This window comes from Atheta coriaria, unplaced genomic scaffold, assembly GCF_025399875.1.
Source record: "Atheta coriaria isolate IRGN ID8LTWV9N9 unplaced genomic scaffold, Caltech_Dcor_3.1 hic_scaffold_10_pilon, whole genome shotgun sequence".
NCBI classification, from domain to species: Eukaryota; Metazoa; Arthropoda; class Insecta; order Coleoptera; family Staphylinidae; genus Dalotia; species Dalotia coriaria.
Window position 1 is genome coordinate 4,401,929 of NW_027045452.1, and position 24,299 is coordinate 4,426,227.

Consider the following 24,299-nt stretch of genomic DNA (forward strand, 5'->3'; position numbering starts at 1 on the left):
GTAACTTGTTGAGAATTTATTCATAAAAATCAATCATTGTTACTATACACAAAACAAAAACATTTTTTTAATGTGAATGTCAATTAAAATAATAAAAAAAACATCACTTTGTTTATATTCATACACCTATCAAATTCATTTCATTGCATCATATTTCTTTGATAGAAAATTCGTTTTCATTATAAATTCTCTGTGTTACAAATTAACCAAAACATGGCAAGTGACAAAGAAGTAAGTTGAAAAGATGTTTGAAACAACATTAACTTATAATCTTGAACACGTGTTTCAGATATCAATCGATGAATTATCCACACATAACACCGAAAAAGACGCTTGGATTGCTATAGATGGAATTGTGTACGACATCTCAAATTTTATCCCGAATCATCCAGGCGGAGCCGCTATTCTGAAAGGAATTGGTACAGACGCCACTGAATTATTTCACGCAGTTGAAGTAAGTATTGTAAAAGTGAAACGTCAAAATTTTAAATCATACATAATTATTATTTTAATACACTTTATTTCAGGCGCATATCAAAGTTCAAATACAAGAATATTTGGAAAAAAATATTATAGGACAATTAAAGCAAGCATGAATATTTTCTTTTTTCGCAAAAACAGTTAAACAATAAAGGTAATTAAAAACTATGATTGATTTTAATTATTTTAAGTGGCTCATATTGAACTCTGAGCATTAGTAATAATTCATAATGGTATTGTAATCTATTAAAATATAATTTTTGGGAAACCAAAACCACAAATAACTGCAAAATGATAAGAACCATTCAAATTATGCATTAGATAGACTTCCTTTACGTATTTTTATATTACGTGCACCTTATATTTTGCATAGATAAGCATAGGTAGATAATTGCATGTAGATATATATTTTTTTACGTAATACTTTCAAAATAAATTCATTTGCAATAACAAGTTGTTAATGTTTTTTCGTATTTTCCATAATAATCTTTTCTATTTGAGGCTCTCACATTTAAATTTTTTTAAATTAATTCTTCTAATTAGGATTCTAAGGTTATTTAAAAACAATAGCCCGTCGATAAACCTAAATTTTGCATGGCCAGAACTATGCGCACCTGCAATTGTATGCACGTAAATGCAAATTGGTCGTTTTATTCGTTTTGCGCATTATGAATTGCAATCACTCACATTATTCTCTTTAAAGAATTTATCAAACATCCGAATAAAATACCTTATCCTGTCGATTGTTCTAATAATAAGTAATTTCCGATAAATTGATCAGTAATAACCGGAATTGGATTAACACTTATCAGTAGAATCCAGTTTTTTGGGATTGCAAGTGCGATAAAAATGTTCATCTCTCAATAACAACACAATCGCTCAGTTGATTAAAAGTTAAGTACAATATCATCAGATGAGCATGGACTCTTGAAAATTTTAAATATATTGCATTGGTAAAAATCAATTAAGATATGAAGAAAATACAATTAATTTGAAACCAGAATTATATTTTTATTTAACGTATTATTTATTTCAGAATCAAAACGTACACACAAACTGTTCAATACACCATTGAACCTGATAATGCATAAAAAGTTTGCATTTATCACTATTTACAAAAACGTATATTTCCATAAAACTTGTAATATGACACCTGTGTAGGTAAATACGTTATGACTAAAGTTGCGAGACTATAAGATTGCACTTTGATTGTTTCAAGTTCAAGTAGTATCTAGTAACTGCGCGGTGCAATAATACGAATGTTTATAGTTTAATCTCTTAAGTCGGTATTATGACAGACAATCGGAATATGATCGAAACAATAATAATTAATCGATAGATAGCGCATTAATTAACGCATTAGTACGTGTCCAATCTAATAATCTACAAAAAAAGTTGTTTTGGAAATATCGATGCGTTGCTAGCAGCTTAAGTTTATTGACTTTTTGTACATATAATTAATTAATTCAAATATTATGTATTTCCAAAATCTGTTTTACAGCCAAAGTCTGAACATTGAATGCAGATTAAATGCTTGATGACTCTTCAAAAAGCGACTAGATTTTAATTTATTATGCACATACAAATCAATCTATTGTGTTCTATTAGATACCTAATACCTATAGTAGTAGTTCCAAATGTTTACAACATTGTAACTCATGTGATCTTGGCAGGAAACTGATTTTATGTTTGTATGTTTTACACTAGCAATTATTTTCATGTTCGGAACATAAGCTTAGAACCGAAAGAGACGATCGAAAGATACGCTATCCAGGGAACTTTCTTCAAGGATCACAAATCTGAAATTATTTTTCTCTTAGTTCTTTCAATTCGGGAGTTTTATGCGCTTAAGGGAGCGATCACCTCAGAAATGAAAAGCGCGCTGCAACAGAAACTTCAAATCCCTGGTTTTTAACGCCGGTTTCTTTGAAGGATTCATTGCAATATTCAGTTTTACGTTTTCCTAAATCAAAAAGATGAAAAAGTACATTTTGAACTCCGCTTCAGATTTCAATAGAACTATATTTTCTGTTCTGAATACGTTATAATGGGAAATTCTACTGTTCATAGGGCTTTTAGTGTCTGACACATTTGCAATTCGAATTGATAATTTTTTTTTGACCGGAAATAACATTCAAAATACAAACCAAAATACCTAAATGTAAAATGTAAAATGTAGTAAATTAATCTAAAAATTATGGAATCAATTTTTGTTCATTGTTAAAGTTACGCTAACTGTAAATATGCAAATTAAATCAATTGTGGCCAATTGTTCCAATGGTTTATTATATGAAATTACGAATTCAGCTTTGGATAAAAAACATTAAATGATTATACTTTGGAGTTTAACCTTATAAATTGTTTTTTGATAAAATTACTTAAAAGTTCTAGACTTATTTATATCATTGCAAGTAGAAAGTAAAAAATTGCAATGCACATCACACTCAACAAGTTGATCTAAAATTTAATTAATACATATTACGATCACCATGCACTTTGACAGTCACACCATTTTGAATGTCTTATCTTTTCACGTGGTCACGTGATTTGTGACTATATGCTAATTTAAATTTAACATAACAACGCGATGTCTCGCCAATAAACAAAACTGTGGAGAAACATTTAAATCAAAATACTGACTTTCATCATTTTATGCCTTAATTGGCAATTCGTCGTAATTTGATGATCCCCGTGCAAAACAAACCATTTGTAATTAGAAGATTATTTCAGACGTCATTCAACTCGAATAAGAACTGTGTTCTGACGCGTGTGTGTTAATTACAAACAAAATTCTGTTTTTTTTGTCATATAATAATTTATTGCAATAACATTGGTAAGGATTACTTATAAACGCGGTGAAATAAAAAAGTATATCCTTTTTTTGTTCAATTAGATTTGTTTTAAATGCGCAGGTATTTTTTGCTTGACATTGAACTTAGCAACTTAAGAGCAAAATAAACAAAACACTTGACTTATTATGTTATAACAGGTAGATATTATGTACAATGTATGTATTGTATTGCATATAATATATATTATTACATGCTATAGAAACAATTCTTATTATAACAAAAATGTGTCTAAAAATAAACATTTCTTTCTTTCAAAAAATTTTGATTGTAAGCAATGTATAAATAGAGTTTTTGATGATCCAAAAAACATTGACAGTTAATTTTTTTCTTAAATTTAAATCACTGCTTTATAATGCTTTTATAATGCCAAAGACTTAATTTTTCTAATATTAGAACAATGTTTCTATTACGGTAACAATACAAATCGTATTTATTCTATTTCTGTCATGTGTTCTTATTTGTAGCTTCTTTTCCTTAATAATTAAAACCGGAAATGCCCTAGTAACTTTTATATACCTTGTTCCATCCTAAAAAAGCTGCATCAGAAGTTATTTTCGAATGTTTATCGTTGGTAGACAGAATACCACTCATTAAACATTTACACTAAGCGTGGACATGAACACAACGTGATTAAAGTGATGACACGATGGGCGTCTGATTGAAAAATAAAGATTTTGAAATGTCGCAAAATATTGCGTAAGCGGGTGCAGGCAATATATTTTTGTGTATTTTTACTTCTTTTTAAATTAGATTTTCCAGGCGACTTTACTTAATATTCACGCGAAATAACAAGTAACAAGGTCCTTGTTTTCCACGCCACACCAGATGCATCGAATCGATTCCATCATGACCTGCTCCAACAGTGCCTCCAACACCACGTGTATGCTACTCATTCATTCATTCCCATCTCCTTGCAGTTTCTCGCACGTTCCACCACGTCTTACTGACGTGGACTTGAACTTGCCGCCTTGTTCACTTTTCGACACTTTCCGACTGTGGACTATGGACTATGAACCGAGACCTCTTTCAAACCGCACCGAAATCCAACCGCAAAATTGCAGCCAATCTAAATAACTCCAGGAAGTGGAATAAAGATATCCGAAAAGAGCGAAATGGAGAGCAGCAGAAGGCAGATGAGAGCGTCGTTGTTCCCATGCTAAATATCGAATTTTAAGCCGCTGCCGGTGAGTCCACGATGCCGGCGAATGGTGGGGCATCGCGACGCGATCACGCCACCGGTTCAACCAACTAGCCGACGCCGAGCGACGCGTGATGTAACACGGGCGGCGAGCGCATTTCGCATTGGAACGGCGAAGAGCGCCGGTGAACTCGCTCAGGTGCCACCAGGAATGAACAAATGCTATGATATGAGAAATACCGGCGAACACCGGCTACCGGCAATCAGTCTATCTAACATAACCCAAGAAGTTAGAACGCCGGTAAAGAGTTAACACTTTTATATTCACAGCAACATAAGCGCAAAATAAGAATAACATTGATCTATATCTTTAAAATTTGTGCAGTTTTTTTGGGAATAGTAAGTGATTTTTAATTTAATATTAACTAGTTTTTAAGATGAAGATCAAAGTATATTAAACACTAAACAAAACTGGTCCTGAGCGTCATAAACAAATCAAATTAGTATTAATGCGTAGTTTATCTTAATTTTTTATTAGGTATGACGTTAATTTAATTCAATTTTACGTATTTTTCAACCAAAAAGCAAAAAAAAAGCGAATTAAGTTAATGGAAATAACAAATTCAATTTAATAAAAATATCCGAACGGAAACGCAAACGACGAAAATATTATTCGTTATCACTTATCACCTTCGAGAAGCATGTCTTCCTCGGCGGCCATTTTGAACCTTGCCCCCGAGAATCACTCTCGCACATAAACACTTTGACAAAACGGGTGATCGCATAAATCACCTCATCTCGAACGGAGAGACTCTGGCCGATACGTGGATTCGCAATTGCGCTTGACATAGACATTGGATGCAATCACCGACCGCGTGTTCCCGCGATGTTAGAGCGATTGTGCGCGTGTGTCGCGTGCGCCGGCAGCGCTATAAAAGCGGCGGCTGATAGGCATCCAGCTACAATCCGATCGCAACTCGCAGCGTGCACACACGCTATCAATCGAGTATTTGCCCAAAAAATATTCCGCCGTGCGAATAAACAAACAAACGCCTTTTTTTATCTGTGCGGTATTCAGTCAGTGTGTATCCGTGGATAATCGAAATCGTTGCAACAATTTTCGGCATTTCAAGCAGTCTTAACATACCAGGTAAGTTTTTATCGTTTTACGAAAAAATCATAACCACTACTTCCTTGATAAGGTTTATATTGCGATAAGCAGTCGGAAATAGTGCGTCAAGTGCGATACGAATTTGGGACAGGTTATGGCTTTATATCAAAAAATAAATAAACAAATGATTTAGAATTAGAATTAATAGAGAAACATTCACATATACACAACTTGTTAAAATTACATAATATTTGCATAATAGTACCTGCTACATATTATAACATCAGTTATCTACTTCTTAGCTCTAACGAACTGCCACCTAGAGAAAGAAATTGCATAAATTATAGAAAATACACAAAGTACTAACATCAACTTCATGAGCTGCATGAATTATTGGAATTGTGTTGATTATGATTACATGTAGTATATTGAATTTTGGTTTTATGTGCAGACTGTTGTTTTGTAAAACTTATATTAGAAAGTTTCATGCAGAGATCGATGCAAAACGCACACGCGAAATTGTTGCTAGCTTACCGAGTTACATTGCTAGTTACTCACCTCGTTGGTAACCAGCTGAGGGATCGTTCTCTTCCTCTTATCATTCGCGGATTACATCATCGCATCATGCCAATTTGATTCCATGTTAGGTTACCGAACGTGTGATTAATTTTAATTATCGACTTGGTAACACTAGAGCATAGATAAATATATTTATAATTCAATTCTTAGAGTGTATGTTACTTAATTCATGTAAAATTATTATCAATTATTATTCATAATACTGCTTGAGTAACGTATCACTGATTGACAATAGTTTATATTACTATTAATGAGGTATTATCCGAATGATAAATTAATGATTCTCGTAATTGTAATTGAAATTTGAGGCATAGTTTGTGAGTTGTCAGTGAGGTATAAAGTGTTGTGTCATATTTCGCGCTGGCTTTATCATTATTCTGTCCGGGAATGTGGAACAATATACGAAACAAACAAATTAATAGCACATCAACATTACCGGATGAATAATTAAAGCATCTCTTTCGGTTGATCGACTTGGGTCGGCGCGTCTGTTTTATTGTTGTGCTCGGTATGTAATTTTGATATTGATTTTACAATTACAAAAAAACAAACATTGAGTAACCGTGGAAATGTGTAAATTTAATTAATAGAGTTTCCTTCTAAACAAATAATTATACTATAAGTCCAAGGAAGTTTTTGGAATATTTGTTGTTATCGTCGAATTGTTCACAATCAGGCTATTATTTGATAAACAAAAATTGTTAGAATTCATTCGTTGGTTTTATGCGTTTTAATTGGAAAAGTACAAGCAAATATTTGTCATTACTGTACTCTTTGTTGATTTTGAAAAGTAAAAGGATCGAAATGAAAACAAAAAATTATCAACATTGTCAAAGAAGCAATAGATCGTATTAATAGCTTATTGCAATATTGTTGTCTAAATTTACACATTTTAAGCTTGTTTCCAATTATACGACGCATTGTTTGGTACAATCGGTCAGGTACTTTGTATATTCACAAATTCAACAATATGCTAGTTTTGGTCAATTGTTGAATTTATGCCCAGTAAATAATGTTTTCAACACGCTATTTTAACATTAGGCACAATCAATGTTTATAAATAACAATTTTTTATTTGATTTTTTTTTGTTGTTGCTAGCCTAAACAGCAACTACGAGTTTAGCTGTGAGCTCACACTAACAATTTATTAAATTTATAACCTGATTAGTTAAATGATTTGACTTCTACGTCCTTCGCATTGAATTCTTGGAATTTTGGCGAAATGAATTCCAACATTGCTTGCCGGAGCGTACGCAAACGCGTCGCGACGCCGGGGGGCGTTATACAGATCCTTCTTTGTCGGAAAATCGATGCGCGGCGTCCTTCGTCCTGCGCCCGCAAACGCCCCGACCGAAAAACGCTCGAAAATAGCAAGGAATGACAAAGCCTTCACAATGGAGGTCAAGTTCATCGAACTTGTTGCGTGCTTTACATTTTATTCTCATTTCAAATTAAATTATTGATTATAATAACAAAGATAAATAAACTTGAGATGAAGTGATTCCATGAATTGATCGTAACCACAATCTTGCGCGCGACAGTTGTCAGCTTCAAGTGCAATTAATTTCTAGCTATTTATATAAATATATTGTTTCCATGTGCAAAAATATTAATGAATAATTTTTATTTGCAGACTTATCAAAATGCCACCAAATGTAACATCGGTACCCACCGAAGTGAGGGAGCATGATGATGACCTTCTCCCTGTGGAGGTGGCCGCTGATGAGCGTAAACACAAGCCAGAAAAGATGCAGTTTGTCTGGAGGAATATTATTCTATTCGCCTACCTGCACATGGCAGCTCTTTACGGCTTTTATTTGATCTTCACCTCGGCTCAGATCAAAACCTCTTTGTTCAGTAAGTTAAAAATAGATCATCTTTAGTTTAAGTAGCACTTAATGATTATCATATAGATAATATTACATGGATACAGCTTCCTTTGTTTCCGAGGTCAAAATGAAGTAATTTTATGCAAGCGTTACATTAAGATAAGCGCTAATTATGCGTGTGATTGCTCCGCTGGTGGCATGATTCGGTAATTTGCGCGAACCGTAACGAAAGTCAGCTAATCATTCAAATGACCAGTTTCACTTACTTAATTTAAATGGTGCTCGTGATCGCCTGATCCTGACCCAGTAGATATCTCTTTGACCTGTGCTTCCGAAGCGTGTTAGTTTATAATGCAGTGTTATAACATGTTCGGCAACTATTGTGTGGAGATAAGGCATGCCGAAATTTAAAAAAAAAAATGAATATTTATTTATATTTTAAATTTAGATTATTTACCTTCATTGTTATAAATTATATGCACGTAGCTATATTTGTTGATTTAATCAATTGTTTTGCCATGAAACGTGGATTGGAAAATAACTTGTTTTTCGCGAATTCTATATAATAGTTCTTGATTATCTATAATTTTGCATATTTATTTTTATGTTGTTTTTTTGCAGATTTCCTTCTCTATCAGCTTGGTGGTTTGGGTATTACCGCCGGTGCGCATAGATTATGGGCACATAAGTCCTACAAAGCAAAATGGCCGCTGCGATTTTTCTTGACTTTCTGCAACACACTGGCTTTCCAGGATGCAGTTGTTGATTGGGCTAGAGACCATCGTATGCACCACAAATACTCTGAGACAGATGCTGACCCACACAATGCTACTCGTGGATTCTTCTTCGCTCATGTTGGTTGGTTGTTGGTACGCAAGCATCCGGACATCAAGAAGAAAGGACACAATGTTGACATGAGCGATCTTTATGCTGATCCGATCCTCCGATTCCAAAAGAAGTACTACCTTACTCTCATGCCGCTTGTGTGCTTCATTATGCCCGCTGTTATCCCGATGTACTTCTTTGGCGAGACCTTCTCTAACGCGATGTTCTTGAATCTCTTCCGTTATGCATTTACCCTTAACGCTACCTGGTTGGTCAACTCTGCTGCACATTTGTTCGGAGAGAAACCTTACGATCGGTGAGTTCGATTATAATCTAACTCTTTTGACCTTCGATTTGATCGTCCATGTTTAATTAAGGCACTTGCGCTCACGTTCAAAGTGAAGGTCGCGGACTTACGTTCACTAAATCGCGTTAATCGGATATAATTTCTAATTGAGCGTGTAATGCATGCTTCGAATGCAAATTATGTAAATTAATGCAGTGATTGTTATGATCATGTCGCAATTGCTGGTTGGACTTTAAACATCAATCATACTGAGGAAGTAACACAATAACTAATTTGTATAAATTTTAAAATTGCAGTTTCATCAATCCCGTGCAGAATCTGATGGTTGCTTTGTTGGCTCTGGGTGAAGGATGGCATAACTACCATCACACCTTCCCCTGGGATTACAAGACCTCCGAATTGGGACGTTACAGTACCAACACCACCGCTGCTTTTATTGACTTTATGGCAAAGATTGGCCAGGCTTACGATCTCAAGACCGTCTCACAGGAAATGGTAAAGGCTCGCGTCATTCGTACCGGCGATGGCAGTCACGACCTCTGGGGATGGGGAGATAAGGACACCACTAAGGCAGATCGCGACGTCACACTCATTACTCACCGCAAACAATCTTAGACGATGATGCTAAACTAAGCAGTGAAAACCAAAACCAAAATGAACATTTAACTAAGCGATATTTATATTTATGACATACGGTAGCAGGTTAGAGTCAATGAACTAATTAGATATGGATGGACCGGAAGTGATAGTTAAATTGAAGACATGTGATGTTCATTTTGGATATTATTAACACGATTGAAGACAAGTTCAACACATCACTAGAATTTATAGGACAGGTTGCGGGACAACTTGAAACGAAATGGAGACTGACTTTAACGAATGTTAGAAAACTTGAGAATGTGAGCGAGGTGCTCGGAACGATTTTGGAAACCAAATTTTGTACATTTTGTATAAATTTAGCACAAAACATTAACTGAAAACTAAATGGGAGCATTTGTACGCAGTGTACAACAATCATGCCACAATTATTGTTACTAACTGTTACGAATTAATTACGAATTGTTGGATGATCAGAAAAGAAGCTATGGAAGATGTGTTAAAATACTTAGTCGCATAACGTATTTTTGTATTATATCCGTATGTGTGGGCGCTCTTATATAAAGCATGGTGATATTAGATCATTTATATTAATACAATTATAAAATATTAAAATAAAATATAATTTTCTTAATTAAATTGACTTTTTTCTTCATTTCCCGAATATTAAATCAAGCAGTGATGGACAGGAACTAACTTTAGTTTAGTTTACTTCCAGTTTTCTTTAAAAGGAGTTGAGAAGGTGACTGACTTCTATTGGATGATTATAGGAGATGAAAGTTAAACAGCAAGTTTCCATTCAGTACCGGTTGTTTGCTTGACTGTCAGGAAGTTCATGCTCTGTACTATGGAAATGTTAGAAACACGTCTGTGAAGAACTGATTATCTCATAGTTGACCTAATTTGACAATATTCACGTTCTTTGTTTAATTAAGTTCGATTGCTGTTACCAACTGTCAACACACTTCAATATTCATAGACGTGTTTAATAATTCATACATTGAGCTGAATGTTTTCTAATTCACACACATTTTATTGTAGATGTTTCCAGAGGCTGTAATTATCATGTTATTTATAGGATTTTAAAATTCAGTTATGGTGTTATTGCAATAATCTTTTTTAGTATGACTACATCCGTATCCATGTAAACAACAATAGAACTAGGACATTCTATTCAATGATTTATAAAGATTTATTAAATGGAGGTATACGTCTGATACTGAAGAGACCACTTGCAACCTCTTTTCACCTTCTAAAGTACTCAACAATGTGTATATCTTTAAGTTTTCTTAAATCTTGTGTAGGTTTCTAAGATGTTCAATAAAAATTACTGTTTTCCTTGGATTTTTAAAACTTTGTTTAGTAAACACCATGTCTCCCACGTACCAATTGCACAATTAGTTGTTTTTCATTACATACATACAGCTCCAATCTCTAAGCCCTTTAAAAGTGCCCTAAAATGCCAAAAAAATATTTAAAATTATATGAGATGTTAGATCGTCATATAATAGATCAAGAAACTCGTTACACCTTACGTATCCTTTTAATACTGTATTTCTTGATAAAGGGCCTTAAGTTGCTTTTTAAAATTTGAAATAATTCAAAAAATTTGAAAATATAGAGTTATGTTTTAGGAACTAATTCACATATTTCGAAATTTAAAGATCCAATTTTTGCACGAAAACCAATTTATTGGAGGTGGTCCATTTGTAGAGCCAATCATAGAAGGCGGCCTTTTTACATATAGTGCTAAACTTTTTTTAAAAATCGTTTTCAAGTAAAATCAGTTAAAATCAATCAAAATACTGACCATTAAAGAATATAAAAATTATAAAAATGCCATTATCTTGGAAACCAAATGGATTTCAAAAACCAAAACTTTAAATATTTAAGCCTAGAAGACATTTCTACAAGATGGAACTTTTTTGCCCAAATGATCAAATTTGTATAAAAAGTAAAGATAACATTTTGAATTAAAATTTAAAATCTGTGAAAAAAATTTTTTTTAATTCAAAATTAAAAGCGAGAGTATCAAGTATGTTTTAAAAGATACGCAATAAAATTGTGCCAATCAATATCTAGCCATAAAAACATGGGTTTCTGTTTAATCTTAACAAGTAAACGCCTTGGCGGAAATGCCTGATCTTTTAATTAGTGTTTGTATTCCTTATTACTAATACTAATTATAATTAAACGTCTACAGAAAGGGGCGTTTAAGGGTTTACTTTGGAGATGTTTTTTATGTGCAACGTCTCCTTGCAGTAATATTTAAATATTAAAAATCCCTGAAACTATTGAAAATAAATAAAAACCGAGAACTGTATATAATAATGCCAGCATTAAATCAGCTCAGTTATTTGGCCTAATAATTATTTTTTTAAGCTACAACAAAATAAAAAACTTTAATCAATTAAAGATTACAATCTGATGAAAGATCTCAAATAAATTTTTTGAGAGCATTAATATTTCGGAAAATGAAAAAGCAAATCAAAACAGATCAAATTAACGCACAACCTGAATTTGCGCCAAACTTTTCAATGCAATTTAAAGTAATATCAGAAATTCATTAATTTAATTTTAGTTATGGTATCTGCATTAGTTTTCAAGTTATTGAGAATTTTCTCATATTTGAGCATATTACGTAAATGCAAGAAACTGAAAAATTTCAGGTGTTATATTATGTAACATTTTGCCTCAAATACGCATCTAAGCACCTTTTCTTTTTTAAATAAAGTACCTAAAACTGGATTCTTTTTTCGATCATTTCTTAAATAAAAAAATTCTGATTACCTTAATATTATTTTATTATTGGGCTATTTTTTCGTATAGTAATCCTACAATTTTACTAAGATATATTATTTCCATTTCATAATTGGTTTAGAATTTGTAGGAATGTTGATACAAATAATAATAATATGGACTTTTGGCAGTTAAATGATAATAATTTAATGAATATAAAACGTGAATGACAGTAAAATCCCCAAAAATATTAAGATTACACAAAATAAGTCAGTTAAATTCTCAGACAACTCCAGCACACCCGACGTCCACAACTTCTAAATGATGACTAATTTAAAAAGGGTGTCCGCCGTCTTTACAGCCCCAATGCCCTTGAAGCGCGCTCACTCGTCTCAAGGCTCTCGAACGCTAGCCGTTCAATCCTACAACTGGTTTAAAAAAAAGCGTCTGTCGTCCCGTTCAATCCTACATAATTCGGCCATCCTGGAGGTGTTCGCCCTCGAACATTGCTCGTCTTTGTCGTCTATCGGACACCACGGCTTAATGTACTCGGCACAGGTACTGGTCAGATTCGCCCCCTCATGAATGCCCTCTTTTTCAACATCATAAGTGTCCTTACCCTTTGCCTCAATAATCTTGTACGGGCCTAAGAACTTCGGTTTAAATTTTCCTCCAACTAGCATTTTCGTCTGTTTAATTGCAACTTGGATCTTGGCGATTGCGACTTTTGCCTGTTCTCGTAGAAATTGTCTATTTTCGTCAAATAGCTCTTCATCGGCTTCACGCAGTGCTTCTAAGACAACAATATCTTCTTTCGACAATTGGTTTAAACATCCTTCTTTCTTTCTCATCTTCCTGTTTAATAAAATGCATTTATCGCAGCAATTTATTACTCTTTCTAGCTTTTCCTCTAAGCGTTTAATAAAAAATTCTTCCTCGATTATCTCTTTACATTTAGTTACCCCAAAATGTCCTCTTTCATGAACCTTCTTAATTATTTCTGTTTCCATTTCTTCGGGAACAACTAACAGCTCTCTGTCATTCTTTGTCTCTATCAGCTGGTAATCTTCACTCATCTTTCGTACTACTTCTTTCCTCTTCACATCTTTTTGTCTCAATTGGCAATATTTCATCTTGCTCCTCTGCTTCGATCGACATGATTGGCAATGCATCGTCGTCTAACGTGTCAAACGTTATCTTTCCTCGTTTAATCGTCATGTTCACGTCGTTTAGAAACTCTCGCCCTAATATAACGTCAAAGTTCTTTTCGTCTGCAACGTAGAATTTACTAGCGTACGTCTTTCCGTCTATCGTCATTAGTAATGTGATATGACCATCTGGTTTTGTCATCCATCCTCCAAAACCTTTTAAAATCTTTGTAGTCCCGTTCAGTTTCGGACTACCTACCTGCTTGTAAATTCTGTACGTCATAATGTTGACTGCGGCGCCTGTGTCAATCAACGCTTCACACTTAATTTCTTCAATCTTTACGTCTTTTACGAACTGTTCAGCATCGCACAGAACAGTTTGGACCTCCACAACTTGACAATCTTTCGCTTTGTGCCCAAACACATTACACTTAAAGCACTTTGGTTCTTTGTGCTTGCATCTTGCTGAAATGTGTCCAACTTCTCCACAGTTGTAGCATGCGTTCTTTATCGTCTTATCTTCCGTCGTATTTATCGTCGTACGTCTGTTTTCTGTCTTTAAGGGCTGTTTTGTCTCTTCCGTCTTATTGCATAGTTTCTCATATATTTTGAGTCTTTCCTTGAACTCCTTAAATTTCTTGCAGCCGTACAGCAGTGTAAGGTTTGGCCCGTCTGGCAATCCTCAATCACATACTGCATAACCGACTGCTTATCAAGGTTACCTTTATACCCCATTTCTTTCATCACAATCAGATACTCTTGGACTGATTCTCCTTTCAGTATTTTGCGGCTCATCATCTTCTTGTGAACATCTGCACCACTTAACTGGTCGCCAAATTCATCTTTTAATGCGTCTTTTAAATTCCGCCAACTGTTTAGTCCAATTTCACTCTGGACAAACTTCTTAGCTAGACCTTTTACGCATTTTTTTGCAAAAATCAGCTTTTGTAAAGCATTGAGGTTTAACATGTCCGCTATTTCTTCGTACTCTTCGGTCCATGCCTCAATACCATACGCGTCTTCGCCCGTAAATGGTCTAACCATATCCTCAACGTCTCGAAAGGATAAAGTAAACTTTGAATTCGATGTGGATCCTCGTGGTTCGAATTCATCGTCGTCCTCGTATCGTCTTCTCAATTTCTTCTTCTCCTCGCAGACTTTGATGCTGCTCTTCTTACGTCTTTGGCTTCTTCTTGATTGATCGTCGTCTTTAATTTTGGCACGGCTATCCAAATTCTTTCGATCACAAGAACGAAGCATTTTTCGTCTTAAATGTTGTAAAGTCACGTCGTCGTCAGTATCTTCATCGTCGTCGTCGTTCTCGTCGTCGTCCTTGTCGTCTTTCTCGTCGTCGTCGTCGTCTTCTTCTTCATCGTCGTCGTCGTCGTCTTCCTCGTCGTTTGAGTCATCTTCGGGTAGCTGGTACGTCTTCAAGTTGTTCAAGTCTCTGAGCACTTCACACACGCGATCACACATCTCGTCTTTATTTCCACTGTCGTCAATGTCTAACATGTTGCACGCGGTTGTTAACTTCTTCACTGAGAATTTCTCGTAAATTCTCCTTCGTAATTGTTCATACTCTTCTGAGTTTTTTGGTAACCGAAACCCGAAAAAGTGCGTACAAATTTACGATTCATTCGCGGCGCAACAACATCAAATATTACTTCATGCATCAATCTCAGTGAACTCGCGGGTGCATTATCAATCTGTTTCGCGGCACGCGGATTGTCGTGAAAACAGTTGATCTCCATCTTTTCCTCACTTTTTGCTCACGGCTGCAACTTTTGGCTTCTTTGCGACTTCGTTACGTCGTTACTTCGTTACACTGTTAATCGTCGATATCGTCTATGTTCACTCACACACTCAATGTTCATAGAAAGTCTTTCGGTTGAGCCTTCAGATTTTGCAGCAAGTCCTTAGGTTTAGCCTCCAGATGTTGTAGTCAGTCCATAGGTTGAGCCCCCAGATTTTGTAGGAATGTTGATACAAATAATAATAATATGGACTTTTGGCAGTTAAATGATAATAATTTAATGAATATAAAACGTGAATGACAGTAAAATCATAAACAGAAATTTAAGAATCAAACATTAAATTTTGACTGAATAAAAACTTTAATAAAAAATTATACTAATTTGGTCATTTGAAATAGATTTTAAACATTAAACCTTCTGATGGTAGGACCCTGTTGTTCGATCAAAACTAATTTTTAAATAAAAGTTGCCGCCCAGCTTTTTAATGGAATTAATTTTAAATATTAGTTTAACTCGTTTTTTTAACAAGAAATTGAATTTGCTAGACAAGAAGTGTTAAAAGATATGCATTGCATACGATAATATAATTAAATGTTATTTACACCCTGTTTTCCATTAATAAAACATTAATTTTTAATGGACATTTCAGAGCACTTCCTGAAGGTTTAGGTTATTAATATGGTATGTACAGTATTACTGGCTGTTATGACAGTAAGAAACTCGAAATAAGACAATTAGTTCTTACGATACGGGCCGTTTTATAACCAATGGTGCGATTCTGTGTTCACCACTTAACAAACGAACGTACGAAAGCTCCAAGACGCTTCGTACGGCGAAGTTATGGATCGGCCTTAAGTGGTATTCTGAGCGCGCATCTATATCTTTACCTAAAGTCAATCCCGCTGCACCCTAAAATTTGACAGAAAGCGCGCGAGTTTCAAATGTATGGGTTCTTCAATTATTCAAATAAGCAACAAATATGTGTTAATACTTATTATTTCTATTTCGGTTCAATACTGACGTTTGAAAAGTCGCAATCAAAAGTTGTTATTGTTCATTGTTTTGATTTTTAAATTACCTTTGAAGAAACACAATCAAAAAATATAAATAATCTTTTATATGCTACGTATTTGGCTCATTATCAGCAAATACTTGTGAAAAATTGACAAAATATTCATCTCAAATTTATTTGTTTTACGAGTTTTTTTTTAATTTGAAATTTTTGCTTGAAAACGTGGAATTTTGCATTTGAAAAATACAGATACACTCGATGCGTGCAATTCTTTGTCATCTTCATCTTTTTTCACATCTGCTGAGCACACGGCTCGGCAAAATATTCCACTTACCAATTTCGATGAATAGGCAGACTGAGACAGCAGACGACCGAGTGCGGTTGTGAGTGAGAACGAAGAGCTGCGGTAAGGCAGTTTCACCCGCGCCAAGAGAGCAGCGCATGCGTACAACATGTTACGAAGGCTATCGGCACCCTCAAGCTGCTCGAAAAATTGAGGCGACCCGAACCCTCCAAAAGACCTCCGTTGGGCACTCAGAATTGCAATTTGCCTTCGTTCGACAGTACGGCACTTCGGGTGCTGCTCAGAATAACACCACAAATTAATTTTACTATTTACAGTTATGGAATACGCAGAACACACCATATTAGAACCTTTGATAAATTTTGAAAGAAATCTCTTAATGCTATAATTCTTTGGAATTAATTTTGCTTCAAATTTTATAGATACAACTATTATTTTAGATTACTATAGTTTCAAATTATATCAAAAAAAGTTTTACTACAAAGGAGAAACAAGCAACTGCAATATATTTCACACCAATAAATTACTTTTTCTGTTATAAAATAATTACATCATGACATTACAAGGTTTCAAATACAATTCCTTCTCGATGCTTAAATGCTCCAGATCATTCAAACACTGGGCTAACGACTTCTCTCCAATAGCAGCCTTGTAAATAGCTTCCTTAATGTGATCACTGTCTACAGTTTTCAGTTCAGAAGCATAGCCTACAGCGGCACAGGCCCTGATAAAATTACTAGTAAAATCAGTTGCATATTTGCCAAATTCGCCGGTAAGATAATCCCAAGGGGCCATGTAATGGTAAGGAATCCAGAAAGTTTTATTCACGAAAAATACCATATTGGTATCACATGGATAGCGTTCGTTAGGTTGAAGGCCCCAAATGAGAACTGCGCTATGCACCAACCAAGCAAGGTTTAGGACAATATACTGTCTCAGCCAACCCATAATCATAATTGAAAGGACGACGTCTTCACCCCAGTACTCAGCGGGGGCGTTCATCGGCAGTAGAATAAAAAGAATAGCGTAGAATACGTAGTAATATCTAAAATAATCAATAATTAACACAAACTAAATAAATACAGCAAAAACATGACATTACTTGTGTTGGAACATAACAACTTCATCTTCTTCCATATCTGACATGTCAATTTCGGATTCTAAGAGATCTTGATACTGATGTGGTTTTTCCAAAAACTGAAGAAAGTGAGCGTAGATGAAACCACGTTTGTGATTGTAGGGATCAAAATTTGTGCCATAATAACGATGATGAATTCGATGTTTTAAAACCCAAGTGTAGATACTGCCCTGTAACATAATTATTTTTAATAAATCTGTTAATTATCGGCAAAATGGAAAAATTTACTTGTCCTGCTAAAGTTTGGCACAACATAAGAAATATTCTCAATCCTTTGGAGGCTTTGTATGATCTGTGGGCCCATAATCGGTGCGCTCCGGCAGTAACACCAAGAAGTCCCACAAATGATACCACTAGTACTAAAATACGCATAAAATGTAGTAAGTAAAATATAAATAATATTAATTATTAAACACATACAGAATAAAACAGTTCTAATCATTGCCAGCGTGCATAAATACAACGATAACAATGATAAAACATTTAGATGCAAGAATAAAATAACTTTAAACCAATCAAAATCTTTTTTCAATTTTTCAGGCACAGTCAATTTGCCGTTTTCTTCTCTTGTGAGTTCCATAACTGTCTCTGTAGTCGTCATTTTACTATTACCCTAATTGCCAAATTGAACTAAAATTTAACTTTTGAAACTTTTAGACTCTCTGGAGGTGTTCTAAAACACAACCATCACACACGACACACAAATGACGAATGCAACAAAATATTAAGCAGGCAGCACGAAAAAATAATCTCAACGATATTAACACGCAAAATTTTATTCAATTCTACCAAATTATGCGATTGAATCGACTCAATCGTTGTACGTTCGTCCTTTGCATACAATGCACGGAATGATCGCGACAATGCCCGCTAATGAATTTTAAGTAATGAATGTGCAATGATTGGCATTTCATGTTTGCTTTTGTTTTATTATATACGCGTGTTCGACGACTCTGGTAACGGTTTCTTACTTCCAGTGACACCGCATGAATTTTATTATAATGCATACTGAACTCACATTCGAGAGCATGTAAGCAGTTTGTGTCTGTAACATGAAACACTTGATCAGCAGTTTTGAAAGGCGATTGTGCTATTCACTTCTAAGATTTACCGCGTAATAAACCATAATACGCAATTATCAACAGATTTTATCGTGTTTATTTTAATATAAGTCGGTTTAGTTCCAAATTTGTATAATGGTAGTATTTTGGGTTGCCTAGGTCAAAAGTTTGTTTTATATTAAAATCAAGTTGTAAATGTTTTATCTCGTAAATTTATTAGATGTTTGTACTAAAAAATAATGTTTTTAAGTTTTCTATTTAGTTTTTTGATCTTCCATGTTATGTAAGTCTTTCAAATCATTCTGTTCGATGTCCTTATCACCATATCCCCAAATTGGAGTACCATCACCGGTTTTTTTTGCTCTGCGCACAACCATATCCGCGGAGACGCTCTTCAAATCATAAGCCCAACCAATTTTGGCGAAAAAGTTAATAAAGTGCGTTGAAGGATTCCACCTGTTACCAAGCTCGCCGGTTTTATAATCCCACGGGAAGACGTGATGATAGTTGTGCCAACCTTCACCCAATGCAGCTATAGAAACTCCTAAACTTTCCACCGAACTAATATATCTAAACAAAGATAAATACCATTCATTAATATTAATTTTAATTGTTTATAGCTTGATAACTTACTGATCATATGGCTTATTGCCCCACATGTGTGCAACACTGTTTACAAAGAAGGCAATATTGAGTGTAATGCAAAATCGCGCGTTGAAATTCACCCAGAATGAATTCCATAGTGTTTCATTCCAAAAGTGGATAGGAATGAACACGGGCAGAAAGAGAACAAACAGCGGAAACAGAATTAAATAATATTTTTTTTGCCACATGACAATTGCATCATCTTCTAAATCAGCGACGTCTATAACTTTTCGTTTTGCTACTACTTTTGGATGAGGCGTTAGGACAAGCCATCCGACGTGTGCGAAGAAGAATCCTCGATTGGCATTGTGTGGATCTGCATCTGTCTCAGTATATTTGTGATGTATACGATGATCTAATGCCCAGGTATAGGCATCTCTCTGATAACAAAATAATGAATTTTGTGTTTAGTTGGTTGCATAGATTAGAACAACAAAACTAGTTTAAATTACCTGTCCTGTTATAGTAAATAGAATTATGAGAATTAATCTCAATGGCCATTTAGCTTTGTAGGAACGATGTGACCATAGTCGATGAACACCAGCGGTGATTCCAAATCCAGATGTGTAAATTGTGCAAAATGCTAAACAAAATAAAATAAATATATAGACGCAATGCTTCTCAAAAGCTCTTTAATTTTAATGTTTTTAAATCAATTTATTTCCAGTCAATTGAATTAAAATTACTAATGCTTAATGCTTAATACAGCTTAACAGCGATGCCTTTTAATTATCATCGCTGCAACTTCTCGATTAAAACTGTACCAGCTTATTCACGAATTGTATTAAAGGAAATAAAATCAATATCAAATAAATTCCTCACAATTGCATGCCATGAAAGCGTTTCATTAATTGATGGTCAAAGCAATTGAGTCAATGAACATCGCTTATTGTCTCTACACTAAACACTGTCTTCGTGAAAAGTACAGAAAACATCTTATACACAAACATATAAAATGTGCATGGTCAATGACCTTTTACTTACCAAATAAACTGGTATAAAACTTAGCATCTACGAACACAAGGTACATGCCATAGATGAAACCTATGTGGATAAACAGTTGAACCAACAGGTCTGGCCATCTAATTTTCGACACGAAAACATCTTCTTCGCTTTCTTTTTCACTTTTCGTTCCGCCTGAGATTGCTAAGCCATGGTTACCTTCGTTCCCATCTATGACTTTCTCAGATTCAACTACAGGTTCAATCAACTTAGTCCGCTCACAATGATTGTTTTCAACGCAAGTAGTAGCTGCAGAATCGTTGCCGGTATCTGTACCTTCAGTCATTTTTAAACTCCTAGAAAAAGTGGCAAACAATTAGAATCTATTTAGGCCATCTAGCTTTAGTGTTCGTTATCGCTCTCCACCTTCTTGTGCAAACAAAGTAGGCATACACATTGCATATATCGATAAACATTGAATTATGTCAGTGGGAAAGTTTTAGTAAGCTCTTATCGCACCGGTGCGACTAGCAGCGGCTTATCACTTCAATAATAACGACATCATTTCCGTGCTATATGCACACATGTTGCAAACTTTACGCACACTCTTATTCCAATTTAAAAACACATGTGGAATAACTAAAATGAATCATTGGATGACAACATTGACAAACCAATTTGTTCTGGTTTGTTCAGACTGGGCCTGATAACATCAAGTTTATCGATTTTATTATTGAATGTTTTTTTCCATTCACTGCCTCGTTCTCGAGACGCCAGACGAGTCAATTCTAATTGGCAAACACGCACGCATTGCCTGGATAGTTTCGGATGACATTATTATATTGGTCAACAGGGATCAGTACACTTCAATATCGTTATGAACATCATCTAACGGCGCGCTAATGAAATTAGCACTCACGCATGTTTCTCGTGTTACATTCCTACTATAAAATTTTTGCATTTTCAAAATGTAATTTCTGTCTTCAATTATTTTCATATTAACCTGAATACGTCCGTATTTATTGTGAATCCGTCATTGTTTATTATTTTATTGTTACTTGCTTTGCTTTGCGTGTCATTTTATTATAATTGTGTTGAAATTGTTTTTGGAAGAAAAATACCCATTAAACATTGTGTAATACAATGCTATGCGGTGTTATTCATATATATTTGTTCCTGTTTCCGGAGTTAAGCAGAACTTACTCGTATATTCTGATATATGAAGTTACCTTGATTTTTAATTTATCACCGCTGCACCGTTGCATGTGATGGGAATCATTTTCTAAATTGGAAATACAGCAACGGATATTAAACGTTAATGAAAAGTGCTTTTGGATATTCAACTGGTAGTCATATTTTTAATTTCACTTTACAACTGCCATTATAGTTTATTGTAATGATTTAAAAAGATTTTTAGAATCTCCGTTTTTCTTGCTGAATTGTTTCGTTAAACAATACAATAATAATAATAATACGTTTATTACCTTTTGTTTGATAGTGAATTGATTGCTGTGTGCGAGATGAAATACATATATCTTAAATATAATAGGAAAATTTATTGTCATCAATACTTACGTATAATTCCAGTTAATATGATATCCAGTTAAAACTTGCACTTAAACACTTCAATTTCTTCTTTCTTCTTTTCTTTAGTACATTTTAATATAAAAATGATTCAACCATGTTGTGGGTCTATCAAAATATTTTCACTTTTTCAATGCTTTGGATTAGTAGACGCGTGTTGCATGTAGGACGCGCTAAGAAGAAATGAAAAAAGAATTCGATGATTGGGAAGTGGAAGCGCGCAACTAGCGGCGCGACGTGATGTAATTCAGTGCCTCGGATTCAAACTGACTACAACTCGCAGGGCATGCGTGGGTGGCTTGTGGTTTGCTTCAATTGTTCACGTGTCGTTACCGAATGTGTACGCAATTCGATCGGGTAGACATGCGGACAAACGATGACTGATCGCAGGTGTGCAAGACATGAATAAAAATTTATTATCTATACAGTATCCTGTATTTGCTTCTAGTATAGGGAAATTTTGATAAGAGTTACGTGACATCAATAAATGAATCATGGGTTTTTACTTTCGTTTGTCATTGCTTGCGCGTTGGAATTCAAAGAGACTTTCCTTTTGATTGTCGACTTAGTATATCAAGTGGCTTTGTTATCTATTTATTTATTGCGGCTTTGTTTTGTTTAACTCTATAATGAAAAAGTATTATGTTAATGCGACATAAATATTCATGTCGCAAACAGCGAATAGCCAAAATAATACGGTGAAGACATAAAAGAAGACTCAGTAATGAAAAAAATTTGATACACAATAAAGTAAAAAAAAAACACGAATACTGCAGAAGCCCTATAAACTGGTTTTTCTTGCAGGTGGACATTACACTGAACAAAAACATAAAACAAGTTTAACTAAAAAGATAAAAGTAAGACAAGCCCTACTTTCATAAGAGGAATTCTGAGTTCACGCTTCACGTTTCAGCAAAAATATTCAATGACTAACAATCATATCATACATAATAGCATTTCACTCCGACTTTTTTTGTTTGATTTTTGTTTTCCTACTGGCCACCAAAAACTGGCTTAATATTTGTGTTCATGACCTTTTGATTGATGTACTCAATGTGCCACAGTATGGCATATTTATTTGACATTCGGAGCCCGCGTGTGAATCGATTGCGTTTTCCCGGAACGCCGGACGCGTTCAAATTTCGAATTTATTGACACAATTCTTGCGCCAGCGAGCATTACGCACGCCTTTTCCGCTTGCTCACAACAATCAAATGCCCGGTGCGTAATGAGTGTTTAATTCAAATGACCGAAGGTACACATTTTCATGTCATTATTACAATCGAGTTGTCGGGCTGTCAAAGACATTAAGTAGTCACGGCTAAAGAAAAAGAAAAATACACTACAAATAAAAACATTAATATTAAGTCATCATAATTAGAAGTTATTAATCCATAACATTTAGGTTATTGATAAAAAACATCTCTTGTTTTGGTTAAATTACTGCTTAAATCATTTTGATGGAATATAGAAATGTGACCAATACAAATGAATACTAATCATGATAAAATGTATGAAGATATCCTGTCATCATTTGTTTACTGTTTTATGCATATCCGCTGACAAGATATGCTTCGTTTATTGGCAAGACTGTACGATATGTGAAAGTAAAACTAATAAGTATTGTATGTGCATGTTCAGATAATACTATTATTGTATAGAAGACCATTTCAGTGGTAATATAGAAATGTAAATTGCATGAATTTATTTACATGAAAACAAAAAATAGACGTTTTCACTTAGCTTTTCTTTCACTGCGCCATAAAACAAAAACATTCACAGAAAGCACCGAACAATTTAAGAAAAAAACCGAAAGTGAAATTTATTACTTATTACATTTATATAAAAAAACGAGACAATAAAAATTATGATGATGTTATTATTTTGGCAGACAATAAAATTTGTTAATAAATTATAGAGATCCCATAAATAACAACAATTTAATATTCGATGACCTAGAATGCGCTTGTGACCAATTATCTAGTGTTGCACAAATTCGCAAAGTCTCCGTCGTCTTATAGCATTTTAAGCTGCACGAAGACACAAAACGAAACGTGTTATAAGTAGGTTACTAAGTTGCAATCAACTTTGACTGTGCCGTTGGCGAACTCGTAAATATTTACTGGATAACACCAATAGATCATGAATTAATTATAAACGTGTTATGACTTTGATGAGAGGAATTGACTATTTAAGAGATGGAGTAGGAGATAAAAAAGTATTTTAACGATGGTGAGCGGCGGACGCTACAGAA

General features: G+C 34.4%; 3 protein-coding genes across 5 annotated transcripts; 1 reads left to right on the forward strand and 2 right to left on the reverse strand.

The window, feature by feature from the left end:
• The first annotated feature begins 4,736 nt into the window (after positions 1 to 4,736).
• Positions 4,737 to 10,357, forward strand: LOC135800197 (acyl-CoA Delta-9 desaturase-like). Of its 2 annotated transcripts, none has more exons than XM_065313360.1 (4): positions 4,737 to 4,869; positions 7,794 to 8,017; positions 8,611 to 9,130; positions 9,418 to 10,357. In XM_065313360.1, the coding sequence occupies exons 2-4, from the start codon at positions 7,804 to 7,806 to the stop codon at positions 9,734 to 9,736; spliced, it is 1,053 nt and encodes a 350-aa protein (XP_065169432.1). In that variant the 5' UTR covers positions 4,737 to 4,869; positions 7,794 to 7,803; the 3' UTR covers positions 9,737 to 10,357. The 2 variants fall into 2 exon arrangements, with proteins under 2 accessions (XP_065169432.1, XP_065169431.1); XM_065313359.1 differs by lacking the exon at positions 4,737 to 4,869 and adding an exon at positions 5,418 to 5,620.
• A 6,806-nt stretch (positions 10,358 to 17,163) lies between these two features.
• LOC135800164 (acyl-CoA Delta-9 desaturase) lies at positions 17,164 to 18,554 on the reverse strand. The gene is made up of 4 exons (XM_065313309.1): positions 18,234 to 18,554; positions 18,042 to 18,172; positions 17,778 to 17,983; positions 17,164 to 17,720 (listed from the first exon to the last, which is right to left on the reverse strand). The coding sequence occupies exons 1-4, from the start codon at positions 18,412 to 18,414 to the stop codon at positions 17,222 to 17,224; spliced, it is 1,017 nt and encodes a 338-aa protein (XP_065169381.1). The 5' UTR covers positions 18,415 to 18,554; the 3' UTR covers positions 17,164 to 17,221.
• A 509-nt stretch (positions 18,555 to 19,063) lies between these two features.
• LOC135800162 (acyl-CoA Delta-9 desaturase) lies at positions 19,064 to 22,393 on the reverse strand. Of its 2 annotated transcripts, XM_065313308.1 has the most exons (6): positions 22,037 to 22,393; positions 21,946 to 21,970; positions 20,504 to 20,817; positions 19,972 to 20,102; positions 19,508 to 19,899; positions 19,064 to 19,444 (listed from the first exon to the last, which is right to left on the reverse strand). In XM_065313308.1, the coding sequence occupies exons 3-6, from the start codon at positions 20,805 to 20,807 to the stop codon at positions 19,129 to 19,131; spliced, it is 1,143 nt and encodes a 380-aa protein (XP_065169380.1). In that variant the 5' UTR covers positions 20,808 to 20,817; positions 21,946 to 21,970; positions 22,037 to 22,393; the 3' UTR covers positions 19,064 to 19,128. The 2 variants fall into 2 exon arrangements, with proteins under 2 accessions (XP_065169380.1, XP_065169379.1); XM_065313307.1 differs by lacking the exon at positions 21,946 to 21,970 and having other exon boundaries at positions 22,037 to 22,391.
• Between the last annotated feature and the right edge of the window lie 1,906 nt (positions 22,394 to 24,299).